Here is a 24,896-nt window from a genome sequence, read left to right on the forward strand (position 1 = left end):
GTAATTGCAGATCAACTGATGTTGTTCTCTGTGAATTATGAGGAAAAAGCAAGCAACAGAAATGATGGCTAAAGTGGTTATAGTATGCTACATTATCCTATGAATTCTCTAAAACAATACAGAGCTTTCAGTCTTCATTTCTCTTCATTTTCCCATCCTCCGACTGAAATAGCATGAGTTTGTTTATGGTTTCGCTTGGTCTCCGTTTGCCCTCAAAAGCAATCTGGGCCAAACAATTAAAAAAAGCAAATCCACTGTAAAGCATGCTTTAAATAAGAACCGATCAGTGTACTAGACATTTAAACTTGATGTTTAACATTTATTTGACATGCTAACTGTATACTTTGTGTCATGCTTTTTAGCTCATATCATGTTTGTACACAAAAATAATTCAAGCAAACTGTGTGAGCATTGCTTTCAAATTAAACACACAGCAATGCCAGTGTATGTCAAGTCTTATTTGCTGCATTGATTTATTTTTTACAGAAAAATGTATCTTTACGTAATTAGGTCTTCCACTTTAATTAAATTATAGTCATCCAATATCTGAACAGCTTGCCTTCCCGTGCCCTCTGTAGCAATCATTCCTTGTAACAATCTGCCTTGTCTAGAGCGCCACAGGCCACAGCAGCCAAATCCTTGTCAAGGATTATCTGTTAAAACTTCCTCTGTACATAGAGTCTGTACTGCATATTATGTGACAGTATTGGCAGAAGTGAACTTCCTGACATTTTCTCTTTTTCCACTAATGAGCACAATACGCTGCTCTCACTGACATATTGTTCTTCAAGTTTAACAATCTAAATGACTTTAAAGGAACACAAATTACCTTGATTTTCTATATCTAATCACTGCTATTACAGAGGGGAATATGTAAAGGTGAATGCTAAAATGATTCCCAAAGCATTTACGTATATAACACAAGTGATGCAAACACAGTGATTCATAAAGCTTAATGAAGCCATAAGCCGAGGCCTTTGCCACAGAATTAAACCTGTCACGATTACAGTGGAGAGCTGTAATAATGGTGCAGGAGCCCAGACTTGGTGGAGACACTTAAGTGTTAGTTTTGACAGGACTGACTCGTACTTCTGCATTCTCTGGGAATCAAATAATTTCCACAGCGCAATGCAAATCTTGCAGTGGGAAAAAGGGAGTTGCATGCTAAGTTTGTATTGCATTGCATTTGTTTAGATTTCTCAGATAAATATCACAGAGAAGCCTGAATTGTGCAAACAGCGTTACATTAAACTCACATTTCGTTTTCTAACAAACCTTTTCCATCAGTTTTAATTTCAGTGCATTTCATGGCATATTACTCATGAACTCTGACGAGTAGAGTTCACAGTCTTTAAATTGACAGACTCGGGCTATATGAGTGGGCGCCATACACCTTCAGAAGGTAGCAATTACAGTTAAATCTTGGTAAAAAAGAACCGGATTCCAGGAGCCTAATTACAAGGTGTTAATAGCAACAACAATATAATTACTGTAATTTACACACTAGCCTGACACCTTTATTCCCCTCCAAATGTATATGTCTCAAATGTTATCATATTTCATGTTTTGCTGTTGCTGTGTTTAGGTTTTGATAAGTTGCTATTTTTCTAAATGTAAAAAAACACTACTAGGCAACTTTGGATTGAGTCAGTTTGTTCAAAATTGTTTTAAAATAGTTATTGTAAACAAAAAACGTTTCTGAATGAAGAGTGAGTAGAAGAAGTTACTATATTTTAGCTTGACTGCGCATCTTAAAATGAACAAATTACTGATGTGAGAGCAATTTGAAGAAAAACTTCAAGCCTAATTTTAGCTTATACATTTCCCCACTAAACACCACATTATGCTCTAAATATAGCCTCTTTATCCGTGAAGAGCATCATTTAAAGGACTGATGATGCAAACCCCACAAACACTCATTCTGTGGCCAAAAAGCTGCCTAAGTAGGCGGCTCTCTAGGATTTGAGACGCAGCCTCTGAGCGAACGATGATTGGTTCAAACTTTGGATAGTCTTGTAACTTCTGTCAAGTTATTGTTAGTTAGTCATGTAAACGTTAAGCAACGACTGCAGGTTCTTTCTCAAGTTTCCATGTGGAATATAGCCGTAGTTATTTATTCCCCGGAATGATTTCAGCTCATTATAAAGGTAAAACATCTTCCGATGAAGAAGATGATGATCAGGGTTCACGGTCATCTCCGCCGGAGAGTTCAGTCCAGACGCAAAGTCTGTCGTTCAGCGTCGAAGCCCTCATGTCGAAGAAAGCTTCCCACGAACCGATTCAGATGCCCTGCATAAGAAATCCGGAAGATCGATCAGTGATTTATTCAGAGTCGGTGGATTTCCCCAGACGCTGTGAATCTGTCAAAGAGGACTCTTCCTGGAGCAATAAACCCACATTATCACCACGTAAGTTACCATATAGCCTGCTATTTGGACGCTGAAATAATAACGATTCAATGTTTGAATGGCATTATACAGTATTAGATATTAAATTACGTGGCATTTGTAAACAACAGCCTGACTTCCTCAAAACGAACTTTTCTGAGACATTGTTGCCATCAACTGGTGTCAGTTTGATTTTTAGCGAGTGATTCTAGTAAATAACCACAGGTCTTTATTGTAAATTGTATATATATATGAAGATTTCAGGTGCAAAAGTCCATCTGAGATTTTTATTTTTTTTTTTAAATGAGCATTTTATCAGGCTCCTATAAAAAAATTAGGCATTCAGTAACTTGTTTTCTTTGCCATTAAAGTTAAATTATTGAACCTAAACATATAGGAGCCTGATTAAAAATGCTGATTTAAAAGAAAAAAATCTCAGACTGACTTTTGGTTTTTGCATCTGCAGTCTTCATATTTATCATTTAAATGTAAAATAATTAAATAATAGGAGATACATAAGGAATATGCATTGTTCTCCAAAAGTCTTAAAAACAATTTTAAAAACGATTAGACTAAATTTTAAACCAAGTGATAAGCACAGCATCAAGACAAAAAAAAGAAACAAAAATCATTATTTACAGGCATAACAAGAAAGTCTGATTTCCAAATGAAGTATTCAGACACAGCAGCCAGATATGACCTACTTTGAGTTTGTCCAGTGTTAAAACTAATTAGTCGTCTACCCGAGCTGTTTATTACTGAGTAACTAGTTTACAAGCTAATTTATGAACTCATTTTATAGGGCCGCAGAGTCCAGCGACATGCACCCTCCGAAAGCATAAGACGAACCGTAAACCACGAACCCCTTTCACCACGACCCAGCTCTTGGCCCTGGAGCGGAAGTTTCGTCAGAAGCAATACTTGTCTATCGCAGAGCGTGCCGAATTCTCCAGATCTCTCAGCCTGACCGAGACCCAGGTGAAGATCTGGTTCCAGAACCGAAGAGCGAAGGCCAAGCGGCTGCAGGAGGCAGAGCTGGAGAGGCTCAAAATGACCAGCAAACCCATCTTACATCCCGGCCTCACTCTGCCGTTTCCACTCTGTGCGCAGACCCAGACAGCAGCTCTCTTGTGCGGACAGTCTTTCCCCTTCAGCAGACATATGCTGCCCTTTGCACCTGTCGGAATATACTCCACACCGCTGGGTTACAGCGTGTGTCCTCTCTCCAAAGACGGCTTCTCTGTGGAGCCAGTCTAGAGGATCTATTGCATCAAATTGAACTATTCATGGAAACACTTTTGGTTTATCTGCTGGACATACTGACATTTTTATGTTTGATAGGACGTTATAAAATTTTATGTATGCTTAGGATAACAGGTTTTCTGATGCCGTGCATTCTGGGTTCACCAAAGAACCTTCAAGTGAACAGTTTTTAAAACAACCATATTCTTAGTGTAAATAACATTAAAAGAACATTTTATACAATGTAAAAGTTCCATGGATGTTAAAGGTTCTCCACAGAACCGAAGATTCCAATAAAGAATCTTCATTTTTTAAGAGTGTAATCTACTTTGGAAGCCACAAAGAATAAATGAAATCTAGATTTGCAGGTTTTTTTCAAGTGTCACAAAATTTTATGCCATTCTTGTAAGTCTTCTCTAACTTCCAGGGCATTTTAATATATTATATTACCTGTAATATTTTGCATTAAAATAGTGATCTTAGTGGGATTTTGAGTCACACTAAAGAAAATGTCAAAGTATGTTAAAGTATGAGAAATCCTAATTCGAATGTGTTTATGTGAAGAAAAAGTAACCTTATAGGTCACACTTGAAGTACCAATTCTCACTATTAACTATGACCTTTGCCTCAATAAATGTATAATTTGCTACTTATTAATAGTTAGTAAGTTTAGGTATGGGTGAGGGATCTAAAATATGGTCATGCAGAATATATGTGCTAATAAGTACTAATAAACAGCAACTATGCTGGTAATATGCATAATAGTGAGAACTGGTCCTTAAAATAAAGTGTTACCCATAATATATATATATATATGTTTTAATCTTTGTATTTACATTTAGGAAATTGAATTCAATTTTATTTACAGAATTTGCTGATTTAGAGTTACGACCTATAATACAGGTCGGTTGATTTGTTCTTAATTGGATATTTTAGAGTCAAATCTATTAAGAATAAACCCTTTTTGCTCAGATTTGTGAGGTGTGAGTGTTTTAGGGAAACTTTGGAGACGGAGATCAGCTCAGCCTTAAATCCTAATGCTTTTTAAATTGAGCTGCTGAAAAGAGGCTTTTAAGCGTTCATGCTCGTAATCAGTGGAAATGTCAGCTGACCTGTGCAGCTCTTTTCATGCTGGTGGTCCCAGGAAAGTTAATTAAACGGTGTCATTACATGACGCACTGAAACACCGGGTCAGCCGCGTAAGTATTTCAGTTTGTAAATCTGCAACGGAGGAATGTGTCGACCTGATGCTTTTCTAAAATGAGCCTAAGGAATTCAGCGTTGCATGTAATTTATGACAGATTAATTGGCTTTGTTGTACAGCTGACTTTCCATGAAATAATCTGTAATCTTCTGCTGGTTTAATTACATGTACGTGGGGTATCTAGACAGTAAAAATAGCCTGATATAATAGACCCCTTCAGTCACAGTCCCTGAGCTGGAGTGAATTGAACACAACTGCTTATTTTCCATAGACACCAACCGTGTCTTAGCATGTCCCTTGATAGGTCTTCTCTGTCTGGTCTACACTTTTGAAACCTTTGTATTGTAATTTGACTTTGAGCCTTAACTGATCGTGAATGCCGAGCTCTACATCAACCAGACCCTTTACTAATTGCCCTTACCCTCCAAGTTTAACTGAAATGGTGTATGCGTAAGAGCTCAGTGATAAAGAGCAAAAAGCATAATATGACTGGCTTCTCCTTCTTTTGCTCACTTAACTGTGGCGTTGTCTGGCACTTACTAAGTGTTTCTCGTTACTGAATGACCAAGTTGCAATTAGCAGTCATTTCACAGTCCATTTCTGGTTCTTTGTTTTTAAAAGAAGCTGCAACATTAGTTTGATAACAGATCTTTCTGACTTTTTTTGATAACAGATCTCTCTTGACTGTTGGCCAGTTTCACTCCTTCTTGGTTGAAGTTTGTAAGATCTTCATGCCAAGTTTCTCTGACTGTTCAGGCCACTGAGTGGAAAGCTTTGATCCTGAGTGACTACGACCAGGGAGGTCGACATAGGTGTTTTTTTATTTTTATTATTATTCATGCAATAGACTATTAAACATCGCGCCTGTGAGAAAATAAAACCATTTCCTACATAATAGCCTCCAACTGACCCTATAACTGAGCATTACTTTTACTTGGTAACTTTTTACAATATGGTTTTGTTAGATAAAGTTGGTAAATGCATTAACTTTCAGTCAGCAATATATTTAATTAATCAATTAATAAAACTACTGTTTACTGTTAGTTCATGTTAGCTCAGGTCTATTAAATAATATTAACAGATGCAACTTTTGATTGTAATAATTGGTTAATGTTAACATAAATATTAATAAATGCTTTAGAAGTATTTTTCATCGTTATAGTTCATGTTTATTGTTAACTAATAAAACCTTATTGTAAAGTGCTACACTTTTTATATATTTATTTTTTGTGTTTATTGTTTGTAGCACTTGACTTAAACGTAAAAATGCACAATGCATTTAAGTGAAACAAAGTGATTTTTATGTTTCACAACCGAAATAATGCTAGAAAACAAGAAATATGACTGGAAAGATATATTACCACTAACATCTGATCGTGACCCCGGGTATATTTTATGTCACACACAGACATAGTTGTGCAATGTTTTTACTTTCTCAAGGTTGGATCTGTTATCTTGAAGCTAAAATATAATTAAAATGCTTTTATTTATTATGATAAATAACACAAAGTAACTACATGGCAGAAATTGTGTTTAACAATATATTTACATCTGCAGAAATTCATTTCCCAAATGCTTTTAAAAGAGTTGGAACTACAAACAACATCTCTGCTAATGACAGAAGTAAATTATCTGTAATTAAATACAGATATAGCACAAGTTTGGTTCTTTGGTTAAAAGTCCCACATTAAAAAAATAAATAAACAGTGGCTTCAAAACCTTATCGACTTCCTATATGCTGCTATACAGATTTATTTCATTTATACAGTCCAAATGTTTTATATGCAGCAGTGCAAAATGTTGGTGTTTTAACCATATTTGCCCACTAGGTGTAGCAATTTCTTTTAGAAAATAAAGACAAGGCAGTCTGTTCACAATTCCCATGAGAAACATAGAAAACTTAAACTTTCATATATATTTTAACATTCATAACATGTAAAGTAAGATATTTAAAAAGTTTGTTTTTGTTTTAATTTTGATGATTAGAGCTTACAGCTCATGAAAGTCAAAAATCAGTATCTCAAAATATTAGAATATTTACATTTGAGTTTCAATAAATGACCATCCCTACAGTATAAATATCTCTTGTTCTTTGAAACCACAATAATGGAGAAGACTGCTGACTTGGCAATGATCCAGAAGATGAACATTGACGTCCTCCACAAAGAGGGTAAGTCACAGAGGGTCATTACTGAAAGCTGTGGCTGTTTACAGAGTGCTGTATCAAAGCATATTAAATGCTAAGTTGACTGGAAGGAAGAATTTGGGTAGGAAAAGGTGCACAAGCAACAGGGATGACTGCAAGCTTGAAAGGAGTCTGGAGGAAGAGTGGAGAGGCACAGAAGAACTCAAGCTGCTTGAAGTCCAGTGGGAAGTTTCTGAAGTCAGGGATGATTTGGGCTGTCGTGACGTCTGCTGGTGTTGGTCCATTGTGTTTTATCAAGTCCAGAGTCAATGCAGCCGTCTATCAGGAGATTTTAGAGCACTTTATGCTTCAATCTGCTGAAAAGCTTTATGGAGATGCAGATTTTTTTCCAGCAGGACTTTAGCACCTGCTCACACTGCCAAAACTACTTCCAAGTGGTTTGCTGACCATGATATTACTGTGCTTGATTGGCCAGCCAACATGCCTGACCTGAACCCCATGTTGAATCTATGGGACAGTTTCAAGAGAAAGATGAGAAGCAGTCGATCCAACAATCCAGACGAGCTGAAGGCTCAGTAGGCTGATCGCTTCCATGCCATTCCTCACTGATGCTGGAGTTTGTGCTAAAGGAGCCCCGACAAAGTATTGAGTGCATAAATAAACATACTTTAAAGAACTTGAACTTTTCTGCTTTGCAACTGTAGCTGATGCTGATAGGTCAGAGTTATGACGGACCTATTGTGATTTTAAGGATTAATGTTTATATTGTTTGTATCTTTATGATTTCACGATTTAAGTGTGTATTTTTGTGTGCGTGTTAATTTCCTAATTTTGTTGGTATTGTACTTTATTTTGTTGTATTTTCAGTTTGACTAAAATGAATGCCACGTGACCCTTCCTGATTAATTTAAGCTGGAAGTATTGGCACAAACCGAATGGCGAGATGTGAATTCAGAGACACATGTTAGAGCTCCTTACCATTCTACTGCTGGTTATCAGGCCAACACGGTAAAAGAGTTCATGGTTGTATATTTCTTCATTTGCGTTGATGTCCTTCGAATTGTTGTGTGTAAAACTATTTCTTTGTGTTTGTTTGCATGTCGTTTTCACGGTGTTCCATATCAGGAAAATAAAACATCAGTATCTTGGAAGCGTGGACTGTTTAATGACCAGCGAGTAGTTACAGCAAATCTTTTTTTTTGATTGATCTTAGGAAATATTCTAATATTTTGAGATACTGGATTTTGACTTTCATGAGCTGTAAGCTCTAATCAGCAAAATTAAAACAAAAAAACTTTTGAAATGTCTTACTTTACATGTAATGAATCTAAAATATATAGGAAAGTTTCACTTCTTGATATAAGTTACAAAAAAAAAAATTTTTCACGATATTCAAATTTTGAGATGTGTCTGTCTGTCTGTCTGTCTGTCTGTCTGTGTGTGTGTGTGTGTGTGTGTATATATATGTCGTGTCGGTTTCCTTTTAGTTCTGTTTTGCCCTTATTTGGTATTTCCTGTTCTTGTTTCCAGTCATTAGTTAATCATTGTTTAGTCCTTTCACCTGTTTTGTGTTAATCATCTCGTTTGCTCATTAGTTTGGCTTCTTTATAAGCCTTCAGTTCTGTTGTTGTTACCTTTGTCGTGTCTTAACGTAATTTAGGTTAATGCTGTGTTCAGTTCTATTGAGGTCACATTGTTTACACAAAATATGAGAAGTGGGTCCAGGGTGGAATAAACTGTGGTAATTGCTCAAAGCAGCGCACAAGTGATTGACAAAGAGCACAATGGCTCTGATGGGGAGGAAAAGATGCCAGCCGATGCTGCTGTGCTGAGATCCACACACCTGCCAACATAACCAGCGGCTCAGTCATCTCTCTGCTCACAGGAGCATGCAGCAAAACCAGTCTGAGAGAAACGAACTTCAGACTTTGTGTTTTCCTCTTCACTAGGCTTCAGAGGAACATGCTTACTCAAAACAAGAGGCTGGCTGATAGAATCAGGTAGAATGATTCAATGATTAAAAGTCTGCCTAAATGCATGCGCTATCTGATTCATGTGATTTATATATATATATTTTTTTTTCTACTCTGTTTACATCAGTGTGATAAAAACCCAGTTCCGTTTGTCCCAATGAGATTAAATGTCACATTTAGGTGGAGGAAGATAGATCTGCACAATGGAAATCCATCTTTCAGCTACAGAAGAGCACAAAAAGAGTCATATCTGAGCACACGGTGACTCCAGTACACCAGAGGCTGAAATGAAACACTTTTTATTTCATATGTTGTCATTATGGGAAATCCCTTTATCTTGCTTCAAAGCCCTTGAGCAGGTGTGTTTTACGAAACAATCTCTTTATTCGGCCTCTTAACGGCTGCGGAATGAGGCTGTCTGAAAGCAACCCTCCAGGAGGATCTCTCTCTCTAGTTATGGTGCCGCCGATGCTTGGCTTTATTTGCATTTTGAGCTCATTATGACAATCATTAAACACTACTAACACAAAATGTTCACTTTAATATCCTTTAGGCCAGTTATTCTTAGTCGGTTGTTTGGGAATCAAAAATGGGTCGTAGGTGTGTTCTGATAGGATTGCAGGCCGCAGGGGAAAATAATACTATTGCGAATAGTAAGGGCAGTGTCTGTTTACACTACACAGGCGAAGACTGTTTTCAACTCTTCCCAGCATTGCTCAGATAGTTTACCTGCAGTACAAATAGCATATTACTTCTGTTTATGATTTGTGTGAAGCAACTGTTTCTATATGCACTAAGCAAAATGCAATTGGTGCAAGCGTATGTACTAATATTTAAACAGCAGAAAAATCAAACTGCTTTTCAAACATTTGGAGCTGATAACTTTTTAAAAATGAAATTAAAACTTTTTTTCAGCAAGGATGCATTAAATTTATCAAAAGATTTCTATTGCACATAAATGCTGTTCTTTTGGTTTTGGCAAAAAATATGAAGGTGCATAACTGTTTCAACCGATGATAATCATAAATGTTTCTTGAGCAGCAAATCATCACGTGACACTAAAGACTGGAGTAATGATGCAGAAAATTCAGCTTTGCAACAAGAAAAAAATTACATTTCGCAATTTTTGCAATATATTCAAATGGAAAGCAGCTATTTTAAATTGTAATATTTCACATTATTTTTGATCAAATAAATCTCCTGGTGAGCATAATAGACTTCTTTCAGAAATGTTTTAAACAGTAGTGGAGCTTTTTAATAGTCAAGTCACCTTTATTTATAGTGCTTTATACAATACAGATTGCTTCAAAGCAGCTTTAATAAACAGGAAAATATCAGAATCAGTGATGAAAACTTCTTTCAAATTCTATTGTATAGGTTTGTCAGGATTATGGACTGTCTTTGTGTTTTTTGTTCTCCCCATGTGCTTTCCTTGACCTAGTTTTCCTGTTTGTGTGATTGTTCATTTGATTCAGGTGTGTCTCGTCTAATTACCCCTCGTTTAGGTCTGTATTTGAAGTGTTGTCTGCCCCATGTTCCCTTGTCAGGTGTCATACATCTTCATACACGTGTGTGTCCTGCCTGTATTATCCCTTCTTGTGATTCTCCTGCGTTCCTTGCTCCTCGTCTTAGCTAAATGTGACAAGGTTATAGTGTCATAATTTAGCTCAAGGCAGTTCACTGTCGGTTAATTTCAGTTCAATATCTAAAGTTCATCAATTATGAAATTCAGCTATAAGCAGCTCTACAGAATCGTCATTTAGCTCAAGTCAATTTAATGTTAATTCAAATCAGCGTTGACGTTGCAAAATTGATCAATTATGAAACCACAAATACAATTCTGTCATTATTAAGCTCAGTTTAGTTTGTATTGTTCTTATCCAATAGTGTCAATGCTGTTAAATCATTAATATTACTGAACATTTTATGTATTTTGCTGAACTCTGTCCCAGATTCACAAACCTGCAATGCAACACAGGCACCGCCCCCATCACGAGTGGACACGCCCCTTACTGTTGATTGGCTAGAAGTGTGTTTTGCTTGGACCGCTCCACTTTCATCAGAAATCACTTACTGCACCTTTAAGAGAGAAAATATCAAAGGCAGTGTGTCCAGTCAAAATCTGTATTTTGACACATTCAGTAACTGGCCAAATTAGGCAGAAGCCAACAAGCGTGATATATGTGACATCCTCAAATACCATAAACAAAATTATAAATACAAAGAAAAGAAAAAAAACATTAAATACAGGTTCACCTGGCCATAATGTGTATAATGAAAAGAGACCAGAAATGACCAATGCTGGGTAGATTACTTACAAAATGTAGTTACTGATTACAAATGATAATAAATAGGATTACAATCACAATCTTCACTTTAGAATACCGATCCAAAAAATGAGTAATTCCTTTAGAAGGCTGTAGTAACACCTGAATAATTACTATCCAATACTTTACAACACTCTCAAAAGCTTACAGTGATTTCAGTCATTACTAGAGAATTATCATGTTATTCACTTTGGAATATTGGTAATACTTGATAGAGTCATTACTAGTGGGTTACCATGACATTCAGAGTTAATTATACATAATGCATTATTAATATTATGAACCTATACAGTAGTTCTTGTCTACAGTAGTCCCATGGCACTTCTTGTAAAGAGTAGGGGTGTAACCCCGGTGTCCTGGCCAAATTCCCTCTACTGGCCCTTATCAATCATGTCCTCCTAATAATCCCCATCCACTTGATTGACTCTCTCTCCACTCCACCTGTAGCTGGTGTGTGGTGAGCGCACTGGCGCCGTTGTGCTGTGGCTGCCGTCGCATCATCCAAGTGGATGCTGCACACTGGTGGTAGTTGAGGAGAGACCCCCAACATGATTGTAAAGCGCTTAGGGTGTACGGCAATACACAATAAATGCGCTATATAAATGCATCATTCATTCATTCTTGGGGAGGTATGAAACAATAGTAGTTAATGATTAGCTAATAGTGAACTACCACATTCAACTAAGCACTAATACTTACTGATTCTTGAGTTTCTTGTTAGATACTAATAGTTACTAGAGTAAAACCCAATCACTTTCACAGACTTTTTCATGAACTGTTCCCATCTGGTGGAATGACCTGCCCAACTCAATCCCAGCAGCTGAGTCCTTACCCATCTTCAAGAAACGGCTAAAAACTCATCTCTTCCATCTTTACTAGACCCTCAAACTCTAGCGCTCTCTATTCTAACTTTATTTGATCTGTCTTCTTTTTATTAAAAAACAACAACAACATTTAACCCTCTATCAATTGCATATTTATTCTCTAACTGCTATTTTTTCTTATAAAACTAGCTTTATTTTTTCTATTCTATCTACTTGTTTCTTATATAAAAAAATAATAATAATAAAGATAAAACTTTCTACATGTACTGTGTTAGGCTAATCAAGACTTATAATAGCACTTGCATGTTTTGTTGGTTTTGATTGCTTCTATTTCCTCATTTGTAAGTTGCTTTGGATAAACGCGTCTGCTAAATGACTAAATGTAAATGTAGACGTAGAGTGCTAATACTTGTGTGTTCGTGTGTATATAATGGAACAGTATTCTAAAGTGTTCCCAGCCAACTATTAAATGTAAAATGTTTTTGTACACTTCATTTTATTGTCAAACGTTACCGTGTTGGGTCATCATCACTCAATGTCCAATATATAACCGAGGTCCTGAAGCAAAACCAGTTAAGAACCGTTGCCTTAGGCTGAAGTGTGTCAGATTTGAAGACAATCACACAGAGAGAGGAACATCCTCCCATCCAACTCTTTGTGGATCACAGCTCTCCCCCGTGGCTATTACTGTCTGAGAATGTTATATCGCCGTCCCTACGACTCTCCATCACAGGATGTAGAACAACCCAGTTACGGTCCTCTGATGCCAATGGTGTGAACATTGTTTGGCTGAACGAGAGCTTGCACTTCAGTGACTTTGATCCCTGGCTGGAAGTGGAGTTTTTTTCCCCCATGTGCAAGGTTGAGAGGTCTTAGCTTAGAGGTTGGGCCCATTATAAATATTTCACTGGCAATGCAAAAGTGCTAAAAGAAAAAAAAAGCCAGCGAGCTATAAATACAGCAGCTTTAAATAACTTCAACCACGACCGGTGAATTTAGTTTAGTATACACCTCAGCACTGAGAACATGTGATCTGTATAAATGACACAGATTGTTGCCGTGGTTCAACTAAACACTATTTTTAGGGTGCGATTCAATGTATACATGCTGTGTTCCCAAAGGCTGTGTGTTTTAAGGTCAGATCACAAGTACAGTGAGTTTTGACCTCTCTGTGAGGGAGTGTTTGAATATGATGACGGTGGGAATGCTGGAGGAGATTTTGTACGCCGCAGCATCTGCTTCAGTGTGTATTAGGATTGGAGAAGTGACGGTCAATGCATACTGATTCTCTTTGACTGATGGGATAAACCGGATTCATCAAACTAATGAATACAGAGAGAATGGTGTGACCGTTTCTGCCTCTGCATCTCGATCATTTACATACTGCAAGAACAAATCGCATAGATGTGTGCTTTGCTCTTGTCTGAACCGAGGGAGGTTCATGCAGCTGTTTTCAGTTTCATATTTATTTTTTTCTCTTCTGGAAGCTGTTGCTCTTGTTTTGAGTGAGTCATCAATTTCTCAGCCGGACTGTAGAAGATACGTCCTATATTCTTGCTTTTATCAAAAAGGAAAGGCTTCTAAGCTTGTCGAACAAAAACTAAAAAGTTGAAGATGCTAGATTTTAAAGCAGATCACTTAATCTGTGTTACACGTTCAGAGACCCTATGGCTTTTAACACGAGGTTGCATAATAGCAGAAAACAGCACATTATATGATTTAGGAATAAAGTTGCTTTTGCAAGATTTTTGCAGTTTAAATTTACATCTGTATAAATTTAAAAAGTTCAAATCAATCAACATTTTATTAGGATTTTAGGGATGAAACCATTACCGGTTTGACGATAAACCACGATAAAAGTCCTAGCGGTTAGTACTACCGTTTCATATTTTATTTATCATTAAGTTTCATCTCTAATTTTCAGTATGCCAGTAAGCATTGACACTTTCCAGTGCATTATTCAGGGTTATTATCATTAGCTAAAACTACTGAAAACATCTTTGTTAACTGAAACAAAGCTGATATAAAGAATAAATATTAGATGAAAAGCTAAATGAAAATGAGAAATGTTGTCATGGACACTAACCGAAATAAGTTTAATTCGAAGCACTAAATTAAAAACCAAATTAAAATCTAAAACTGAAATAAAAATGAACCTCAATAGTTCTTTAAAAAAACAAACAATCAAAAAACAATAGGCTTTAAAAAATAATGACAAAAGAGTACAAAAAAAGTCATCTAAGATTTAAAATGAAAACACAAAATATCAAAGTGAAGTAAAAAATAAAAAATGCAATACAAATAATACTAAAATAACTGGTGTTAATAAAAGACATTCATAATTAAAGGTGATACCATTTAATTTTACAGAGTGTCTATTTACACTGATGGTCAAATAGACCACCTTGTTGGCAAAGGCTATAACTCTGCCCACCAACGTGTGATTGGGATAGTCAACAATGAAAAAGGACACTCGTTTAACATCAGTTTCAGTGGCTTAGATGGTAAGCGCATGATTTTTGATGCGTTCGAACCCCCCTTTTGCCGAGCTTTTTTTTAAAATCCCTTTTCAAATCTCATATCGCATCAGAAAGGCATTTATTTTCAAAAAAAATTAAGGAAATAATCAAAAAGTTGAAAATAATTTTTTTTTTTTTTTTTTTGCACTTTTGCACTTAGTGTAAATATATAGCATATGGTTAAAAGTACTGCTATTTTCACTTGGTGTAAATAGCCGCTGCCTCAATTTTACAGTGTCCTTGTTACACGTACTTACTATACTAATAACAGTAAATTATTCATGATTAAGTAAATAACATGAAACCAAACCCTAGTCCTAACGCTAAAGTAAGTACATGCTGTTAATTAATATTACTCAGTAATTAACTGTATAATTACACTGTATCAAGGACACCCTAAAATAAAGTGCAACCTTCACATTTTTAGACTTGTGTATCTAAACGGGGAAAACTGAGGAAGACTAAAAGCCCTTGTTGTTCATGGAGTCATTTTCTGGATTACACTGTATATGAAATATTTAGGATGTAAAACCCTACACAGCTGCGGCTGAATTTATTTGACTCTTCCTTTTCAGAGGGGGTCGTTCGGCTCCCAGGAACCCGTTTGACACGAGCATTTTTCCAACAGGGCCATATTTAGCCTGCTATTTGTTATTTCCTTTGTGAATCTAGAGTTTCTACTTCAACGTGGGCACCAGTGCGATATTATTTAAAGCTGTTTAGTGCTTCTTCGGCGAGGCCAGACTCAAATCTTAGCTTTATTCTTATGGATGGAAGAGGAACGGCTCAATGCACTTAGAATGCCATAAGCAGGGGGGATTGTTTAACTCTGTAAGCATGTGATATCTTTCTTGAACTTGCATATTTTTCAGCTCTGTTGTGTCGCTTTGTTACTTGCATCAGCGTTTTGTTGTGCCTGACTCATGCAGCTGTGGATTTCAGGTGCTCCCTAAGGTGAGTCGGACGCGCCGCAGCATCATTTGAGAGCTGGATGCCCTTGTTGGAGGTCTAATTGTTGGCAGCGAGTGGAAATTTCAGTCATGCTTAATTGTGCCCTGCGCTTTTGAACGACATCCAAACCGCTCCAGAGGAAACGTCGTCTTTCACGATCTGGGAATTAGCACCGTTCACCGCTGAGGTGCTGCACTTCAGTTCCGCCTGTATGTTGCCAGTTTGTGTTTTTCTGAGGGGAATACAAAGAAAGCTAATTTTCTCGCTCACTTTTATCTACCTAAGTCCTTCATCTCTAAGTCTCTCATCCGCTCAGCGCGAGGCGGGAGTCTTGTTTTGTTGATAGAGGGCATCTGTCCGCGAATGTCAGTGATGTGATGAGATTAGTCAGATTGGACAGGCCACACTTCAAAAACAGGCCTAAAGGGCAGTGCATAAGCATTGCATCCATTCAAACATGACACAGCTTCCCCCGACTCCGTCCTTCAATAGGCAATCCTATTTTGGAAAGGCCACACCATCAACCTCTAATCCAAATTACGTTCATTATGCCTGGCTTCATTCTGCATTTCTCACACTTAACATGTTGCTGGGCACAAACCGTATCAAGTAGGTCACAGTTCAACAAGGGATAATAAAAATACAACTTAAGCTTTTTGGTTTAACTCTCAAAATCACAGCAGACAACAAGGTTAAAGCAAAAGTTCACCTAAAAATGAAATTCGCTGAAAATGCACTCACCCCCAGGCCATCCAAGATGAGTTTGTTTCTTCATCAGATTTGGAGAAATTCCATCACTTGCTCATCAATGGATGCTCTGCAGTGAATGGGAGCCGTCAGAATGAGAGTCCAAACAGCTGATATAAACATCACAATAATCCACACCACTCCAGTCCATCAGTTAACATCATGTGAAGTTAAAAACTGTGTTTGTAACAAATTCGTCAGTATGGTTTTAACTTAAACCGCTGGTTACGGTTAAAATATGAGGATCTCTGTTCATAATATTGCAATGAAGAATCTTGGATGGCCTGAGGTTAAGGATATTTTCAGCAATTTTCTTCTATTTTTTGAGTGAACTATTGCTTTAAAGGAAAAGCATGGTAAAAGATGCATTTATTTATTTATTGTTTTGTTTTTTTCTAAACCACAAGATGGCACAAAAACTCACTGCAGCACTTTTCTAAACATTGGATTTTTACTATTCAGGTAAAAAAAAAATGAAGCAAAAAACCTTAAAGCAAATCCTTTTAAACAATTTAGGTTGATTTTTAATGTTTTTAAAAATATTATAGATTTATGCAAAGATTAAAAAATATATATTTTCAAACAAGAGAGTGTTAGATGGTCAAGTTATTATTTTTTTATAATAAATAAAAAGAAAACAAGTAGATATAGAATAGAAAGTAAACGAAGGAGATCCGTCTTTAGCCGTTTCTTAAGGTCTTCACTTTAAGAGATAATCCCCATGTATATAATGAAACATATGGTACGTATTAATCATGTAATGTAAAATATCACATTTATTGTTACTACTGTAGCTAAATTTTCCTAAGGTGTTACTTTAGCCTTGTTGAACACTATATATTGTCAACAAAACCATCATTTACTTTACGAAAAAGAAATAAAGTGCTACTACCAAGCACTGTAATAGTGAAGTTTCATCTGTACTCACTGGCACTTTTTCAATTTTCAACCATTGTTTCAACAGTTTATACAGCTCTTGTCTTCTGTCAATTGATTTTGCATAATCTCTCTAACACAACTTGAGCATGTTTTCATTTTTGGAGAGGAATTTACTCACTCACTCTTAAATCCCAGCCAGGGGCTTCTTTGGCAAAGTGGGTGCACCATTTGGGCCTGACATGTGAATGGACTGCAAGGATTAGGGTGGATTAATGCAGAGTTTGCCTGATGGCTGCTGAGATTTATCTTAGCGGTACAATGTGTTATTGCTCCCAACAGGCCGCACACACCCATCTTTATTTTGTAATAAGTTTGGATAATGCTGGCCGCTGCTTCCAACTAACGTATCCAACGCTCCTCATTTAACAAGGTGGAGGTTGAGTGACAGGTTAAACGGCTGTGCGAAAACAAAAACATCACTCACCCGTGTGTGCTATAGCATTAAGACATCAGCATGTACAGCAGTCACTGTAGCTCTGACATTAAACGTGCAGATCTGTCATTGGGTGTGAGGATCTGATGATGCACGCTTGCGACCCTTTACTTATTAATCTGTCCCAGCAATTGTATGCGAGCTATTAGGAATGCATTAGTCCTGGTAATACATACAGTAGCAGTTGTGATTCAGCCTATACATTTTAAATGAGAGGGGATAGAATTAATCTAAAGGACTGATTGCACTTCCATCATTCAGATGAGAATGTGGAGCGTGTGGCAAATTTCTCCAATTTCATCCACCTGTCTTTACATGTCCGTTAAGGGACATTCCTCAATGACATGGAGAAACACAGTTAAGATTCTCCCCTTTTTTTCACCCAAAACTGACATTGTTGGAAAGTTGTGGTAATAGACTGCTTATGCAAGTCTCTCTCTAAGGGGCCTCTTCCTGTTTCTCTGTCTCTCTCTCTCTGAGGTCATCGGTAACCAATTATTCTGAAGGCTACTACAGTGACCACAGAAGTATTTGGACACTTGGGTTACACTTAAAAATGTATGAATGTCGTGGCATTAGATGACAAAAGCAAGTGGAATTCTTCTTAAAGAAAGAAATAAAGCACAAGCACAGTTTAAATACAAATAGTTACATTTGAAACAATGGATGTACTGTTCAAAATCAATTCAGTAACATATTCTGACACTTCTTGGCTGTGAAGCGTTTATAGTTAACATGATTCTCTACACCTCTGCTAGGACACCTGTGTGAACTTGAGGAGAAATGACTTCACACGTCTTCAAAAAACAACCTTGACGCCTGTTGATTTCAGTCAAAATGAGTCAGTCTGAGAAAAGACATTCTTGCATTATTTCCAGACACCTTATCTTTCAGTGACATTCATACATTTTTCAATGTGGCCTAAGTGTCCAGATGGCAGCACTTCTTAACATTACAAACAATGTTAAGCTAACCGATACATTTAGTTTGGTCCGGTGCAATCTAATATATTCAGGTTGCTTCAGTAATATTAATGTAATGAGTGCCTGAGCATTAGACTTTTTAGAGAGGCGAAATCCTATCTAATTTTTATAAATATTTTTTTTTTTTAAATTATAAAGAATTTTACTCTTGCTTTTAACAAAACTGATCGATATTTCTCTTAATTTCTTTGAACTAGAAAACAAAAATACAACATAGAAATACTATATATATAGGAGCAATATCACATTTATACAACAGATCGATGGCACAAGTATTTAAATAAACAAGAAACAACCACAGAGTGTCTTAAAAACCCTTTTGTATGTGGAAATACTTCCTTCCGCCACGGATTCAAATCTCAAGTTAACAGATGAGTACAAATCTCCGTTACTAATTTGAAAATATTGCGAACACTCAGTTACTTCATTGAAAGATCACTTTATTATGTAGTGCAGAGTATTATGAGAGAGAGATGGAGTGAGTGAGTGCGATTACCTGCATCTGATACAGCATTCATTCTTCAGCTCAGTCTCATATTCACAATAAAACATTAGTTTGATTGTCTGTTGAGGAAAGCGATATCTTTGTCGCACTATCCTTCCCAGTTTCCGATGACAGCGCCGCTCAATGCATTTTACAAGGTGTTGTTGTAAGTAAAATAACTTCCTAGTTTACAACCTTGTTTCAGACTCTTTCAATATAAAAGTCTGACTCACTCATAAAAACAGTCTGTTGTCGCCATCTAATGGCGAAACAATGTAACTAAAATCACCGTGACTAACACACACTCCGTTTTTCAATATTACTAAAAAGATTTGCTCTGGAACAAATAATAGATTCATGAGACCAAACACTGCCCGATAGATTTACCCAAAATTAGTTATATCTCATGTTTAACCACACATCAGAGACAGCGGCAAATTTCAGAACTAGAGGTGAGGTGCTCTCGGCGGGTTCATGAGCACTGAACAGCTGCTGACGTCCTGGAGCTCACAAATACTAAAGCTTTGAAGCATTTAAAAAAAACAAAGTGCTATTTTTATTAATAATCTGCATATTTGAAGTCTAAACAACTACATTCTCGCCTACTAAACTCTTAAAACCTACATTCTAAAACTATTTTCTGTAAAGCTGCTTTGAAATGATGCATGTTGAGTAATGAATTAGACTTGTTTATTATATTTTGATTTAAATCAAATAATTAGATGTGACCACCTGCAGTATTTTTTTTCCTGTGTAAAAATGATTCATGTGGTAACATCTCAATGAACTGATTTGAAGTCAAAAATATTATTATGTGCTTCATGTGGTAGCATCTAAACTGAGTTTATTCAAGTCACAATTATTATTAATAAATTCATTGATATTAAAATTCCATAATCAATACGTTACACCTTAATTTAAGGGTTAGATTAAAGAACAGTTCCTTGAGGGTTCCGGTCACCACTTTTAATAGTTGTATAAGAGAGAAAAAAGTTAATAATTTCACACCAGTGTGTGGTTTTATTTCTGAGGCTGGTAAATTGAATATATGTACACACCTACGGTCTCCGTCCATGAAGTATGCATACACTATACAATACTAATGCTCCTCATTACACTAATTACACAGTGGCCCCACTGATTCCTGTCGGCTGACATAGACCAAACACAACGTAGCGTACAGCAACAAATGACAGTGATGACTCATGTACTGCTGTTTCTGGATCTTAAGCACAGCGTCTACTGTTAAATAACTCATCCAATATGCTTCCTATTGTGTCTGATATGAGAGTGCTGTATTTGAGGCAGAGTGGGAATGTCAGTTTTGAGGGCCCTGCTGTGAGAGCTTGACTCTTACACATTCACGGAGGCTGGCAAACAAAAACAAGTTGACTCCCCAGTTCCTCTGAGCCGAGCCTGAGCTTATTATCTCTATTTATGCCAGCTTTGCACAGTGTCAAGACAGCTTGACGGTAACAAATGAAAGTTTCAGAGGTTGAGAGCCACGGTTCTTGCCGTCTGTTATTGTTTCCTATTCAAGTTTCATCAAGTGAAGAATAAGAGCTGAGGTGCTGAGGAATTATTAATCCAGAGATGTCTTTTCTAGAGCAGGTTTTGCATAGCTCAACAAACACAATGCTCACAAACAAACACATTTTAATTTAAGAACTTTAACACCATGATGTTTGCTTTACATATGTACTTTCTCATCAGTTGCCAAATAAGTTAAACATCACTTAATTCTACTTCAACATTGTAATGCTACATCACTGAATCAGTGTCTCTCTCTAAACACCACAATAAATGCAGTACTTTGAAATACAAGTAACAGCACCAAATGACGTGTTTTGCACAAAAATACCATACAACCGACCACATAATTAGACTCATCACAATTAATTACATTCAGTTCGCCGCAGATGTTCTGAGGTTCTCCACGTTTCATTTTCCACGTTATCACGTGACACATTGCATCACATCTAGTGTTATTTTGTACCGGGACCGAGGATCCCATACGCTTTCAGAACATATTTACAATCTCAACAATAACGTATCTATTACTTGATGACCGTAAATGAGCGCTCTGCCACATCTGCATTTTTATTTTACAGCCATCTGTTCTGCTAGCCGTGGTGTTTAGCTTTCACAGTTTAATAATGAATCAGAGGCTTTGAAGAGAACAAGTACCACAGAACAATATACATGTTCATTATGGCAATAATGGGACGGCAATCTCATGATTGACCATCTGCCCTCTTGTTTTGGAAAAAAAATGTTAAGTCTCATGAATAAGGCAAGACGTAAAGGAAATGTAATGAGAGTGGAGAGGATGAGATAGATATTTATCAAGCAGCGATGTATTAGATTCAGATTACACTGAATTTTATTGGAAATGACTGAGATGGTCATTTATTCAGTGATATTTCCTATGGAATAATGAACATATTCTCCACTCATTTGCAGTAAATACACAACGTTTGTTCCACTGTATTGCAGTTTTGCCCAGCACTTTAACATTATTACTGTACAGCTTCTGACCTCCCCAAAAAAAAAAAAAAAAACATTCAAAGAAACATCTACATTTCCTCTGATCACACATTGCAAATCACTTGTGGATTCAAAAAGACACTGGGACCACCCTTGTGTCATTCTTTGGGGAAGTATAGCTTTTTATAGAGATTACCCTCGCATTAAGGGACGTTGCAGCCGCTTACCCTGCTCTCCCGGCTCTCTTCCCAAAGTCTTAATCGCCAATACTTTTTTTGCCTTCCTTGGCAAAGGATTGGCGTGACATTGCTTTTCAGTTCTTATTCAGGCTAGGTGTCTCCATGCTATTACTTCCCGGACAGAGTCTCTGGCATCCCAAAAGGATGGCAAAGGCTCGGCGAAAGTCTGCGTTGAAGGCGTATATGATGGGGTTGAGAGACGAATTGGCCCATCCGAACCAGACAAAAACATCAAATGTTGTTGGACTAATGCAGGGGAGACCGGCCGATGTTTGCTTACAAAATGGCACCATGCAGTTCAAGATGAAAAAGGGCAACCAGCAGCACACGAAAACCCCCATTATAACCGACAGCGTTTTTAAGACTTTCGTCTCTCTTTTGAAGGACAGTTTGAAGGAGCTCTCCGAATCCACGTAGGAGCTGCCGCCCATGCTGTCATGGCGGATCTTAGCGCTTTCCGCGGCCCTTTCCAGAGCCGAGATCCGTCGGATTTGCTTCTGGGCGATCCGGTAAATCTGAGTGTATGTTACAATCATGATGGCGACGGGAATGTAGAAGCTGATGAGCGAGGATGAAATGGCGTACGTTCGGTTGAGGCTGGAGTCGCAGTTGTCCGTAAGCAGAGCCCTGCGAGACGCATTGACCTCTGGAAAGCTTATCGGCTGAGCCTTGTGCCATTTGAGCTGCACCGGGATGAAGGAGATGAGAACGGACAGGGTCCAAGCCACGCTGATCATCACAAAGGCCACTCTGGGAGTCATCTTCCTCTCGTAGCGAAACGGGCTGGAAATGGCCCAGTATCGGTCCACACTAATAACGCACAGGTTCAGGATAGACGCCGTGGAGCACATGATATCGAAAGCCACCCAAATGTCACAAAACGCACCGAAGGGCCAGAAGCCTGTGACCTCTGTCACAGCCTTCCAGGGCATGACCAGAATGGCCACCAGCAGATCTGACACGGCCAGCGAGATGACAAAAAAGTTGGTGACTTTAGAGCGCAGGTGGCGAAACTTTGTGACAGCTGCACAAACCAGTGTGTTCCCGAGCAAAGTGGAGAGGATTAGAACGGACAGAAAGCAACCGGTCAGAACCCGCGTGGAGCGGTCGCTTTCCACGAAGCCGCTGTCAATGACCGTCAAGTTCAAATCCATCACTGCCAGCTAATATCTCTCACTGCATCATGAGTACTAGACATGAAGTGTTTGAGCACGTCCGTCAGACGTGTCACACCAAAGTTCATATTTCCATTGCACAAAACACTGTCCTGCATTCCGGTGCCAATAAAGTCCTTCAGGTTCGGCTCAGTTATACTGGCATGCCATTCAGAGAAACATAACAATATCGTTGTAGCATCCTGCATCCATCGAAACAAAGTCTGCACAGTTTTTACTCACCCATCCAGAGTTCCCTTATATATCTAGTAGAGATCATGTAGGAGTCCTTGTGCCATAAGAGGCACGTTTCAGATTGCAAAGAGGAATAACCTGTTCTTGCATTTCTGTGTGTCAACAAAAAGACCAAACTAATATTAAGAGAATAAATGCATAATATATCATTTATAATAACGAGCACATAAATTTAAACTCACCTGTTATATGATACTGAAGCGTTTATTTCTGCATTTATCCGAATAATGTTGCACTGTTTGTTATTTGACCTGTCTTCTCCATAAACAAAAAGCGATTCGTTTGAATAAACAGGAAGGAAAAGTTGTTTCGTGAGCGTCCTCTGTGAATGACTCTCGCGCACCTTTATTCTGTCGAAATGAAGGTGTTATTCCTTCGGGATGCGTTCAACGCGACGAATGCGCGTCTAGATCGGTGAGACCCGACGCCGAGTGACATGACAAACACACTTCACACCGAGATGCGTCGTGCCACAGCCCAAGGGGCTTGAGAAATTACTCTAACAGTAGGTCCGGTTTTAGAGTCTGTGCTGAAAAAAAAAAAAAAAAAAACAGAGAGAGAAGTGGAGCTCAGCGCACGTGCGCGATGCGCTCTCATGTTACGATTGAACTTGAACGATTCATGATCCATGATATTAATTAAATCTTTATTTTATGCTCAGGCTATGAATTGCATAACTGCGTTTGATTATCATTGTTGTACTTTTTTTCTTCAGTAGACTACTGCATGAATTAATTGATAATTCATGCATTCATTAATTCACTCACTCGAGTGCTGCAGATTTACTGTTGATGTTAACCTGAAATAAGGTTAAAACTCTCATATTTGGATTGTCAGGTGTTACAGGCTAAATCAAGTCAACGAGGCCACCTAATGGGGAGTCCCATACTAACCAAATGCGTTTCTTCATGCTTTTACATTACGCTCTTATTTTTAATATCCAGTGTCACTAGTTAGGGGTCCTCCTCAAAGACTCGTTATTAAAATGCTATTTTCTGCATATTAGGTTACTAAATGTTTGCTAAATTATTTTAGCAAGATTTAAAGCCAGCACAGCATATTTCCAAGCTTCTGATGCATGCAAAATATTCAACTAATGATCTTATCTGATAAAATACTGATAGTAGTCCGGCTTAATCTCCTAATTAGTCATTTGTTACAGTGAAGTGCCTTTGTATGATTAAGTAGTGAGTCATACCGAAGACCTGAATGTAGCCTATTTAGTGTGGATTATTTCCTAGAGCAGTTTGCACTGTTATTGTTCCTAATGGGGGAAGTTGTGGCCTAATGGTTAGAGAGTCGGACTCGTAATCCAAAGGTTGTGGGTTCGAGTCTCGGGCCGGCAGGGATTGTAGGTGGGGGGAGTGAATGTCCAGCGCTCTCTCCACCCTCAATACTGAGGTGAGACCCTAGAGCAAGGCACCGAACCCCCAACTGCTCCCCGGGTGCCGTGTGTGTGTGTGTGTGTGTGTGTGTGTGTGTGCGCGTGCGTGCGCGCGTGCACACTTTGGATGGGTTAAATGCAGACCACAAATTACCAAGTATGGGTCACGTCACTTTAATGTATGTATGATTGTTTTGTATTATTATTATTGTTTAAAT

At 37.7% G+C, this 24,896-nt stretch overlaps 2 protein-coding genes across 2 annotated transcripts; one reads left to right on the top strand and one right to left on the bottom strand.

The window, feature by feature from the left end:
* Positions 1 to 2,032: 2,032 nt before the first annotated feature.
* On the top strand, positions 2,033 to 4,599 carry LOC306883232 (homeobox protein MSH-A-like). The gene is made up of 2 exons (XM_079438355.1): positions 2,033 to 2,408; positions 3,190 to 4,599. Exons 1-2 carry the CDS (start codon positions 2,126 to 2,128, stop codon positions 3,642 to 3,644), a joined length of 738 nt encoding a protein of 245 aa, XP_079294481.1. The 5' UTR covers positions 2,033 to 2,125; the 3' UTR covers positions 3,645 to 4,599.
* Positions 4,600 to 20,799: 16,200 nt separating this feature from the next.
* On the bottom strand, positions 20,800 to 23,801 carry drd1a (dopamine receptor D1a). Its single transcript, XM_079438359.1, has 2 exons — positions 23,477 to 23,801; positions 20,800 to 23,386 (listed from the first exon to the last, which is right to left on the bottom strand). The coding sequence occupies exon 2, from the start codon at positions 23,037 to 23,039 to the stop codon at positions 21,960 to 21,962; it is 1,080 nt and encodes a 359-aa protein (XP_079294485.1). The 5' UTR covers positions 23,040 to 23,386; positions 23,477 to 23,801; the 3' UTR covers positions 20,800 to 21,959.
* Between the last annotated feature and the right edge of the window lie 1,095 nt (positions 23,802 to 24,896).

This window comes from Barbus barbus, assembly GCF_936440315.1.
Source record: "Barbus barbus genome assembly, chromosome: 17".
NCBI lineage: Eukaryota > Metazoa > Chordata > Actinopteri > Cypriniformes > Cyprinidae > Barbus > Barbus barbus.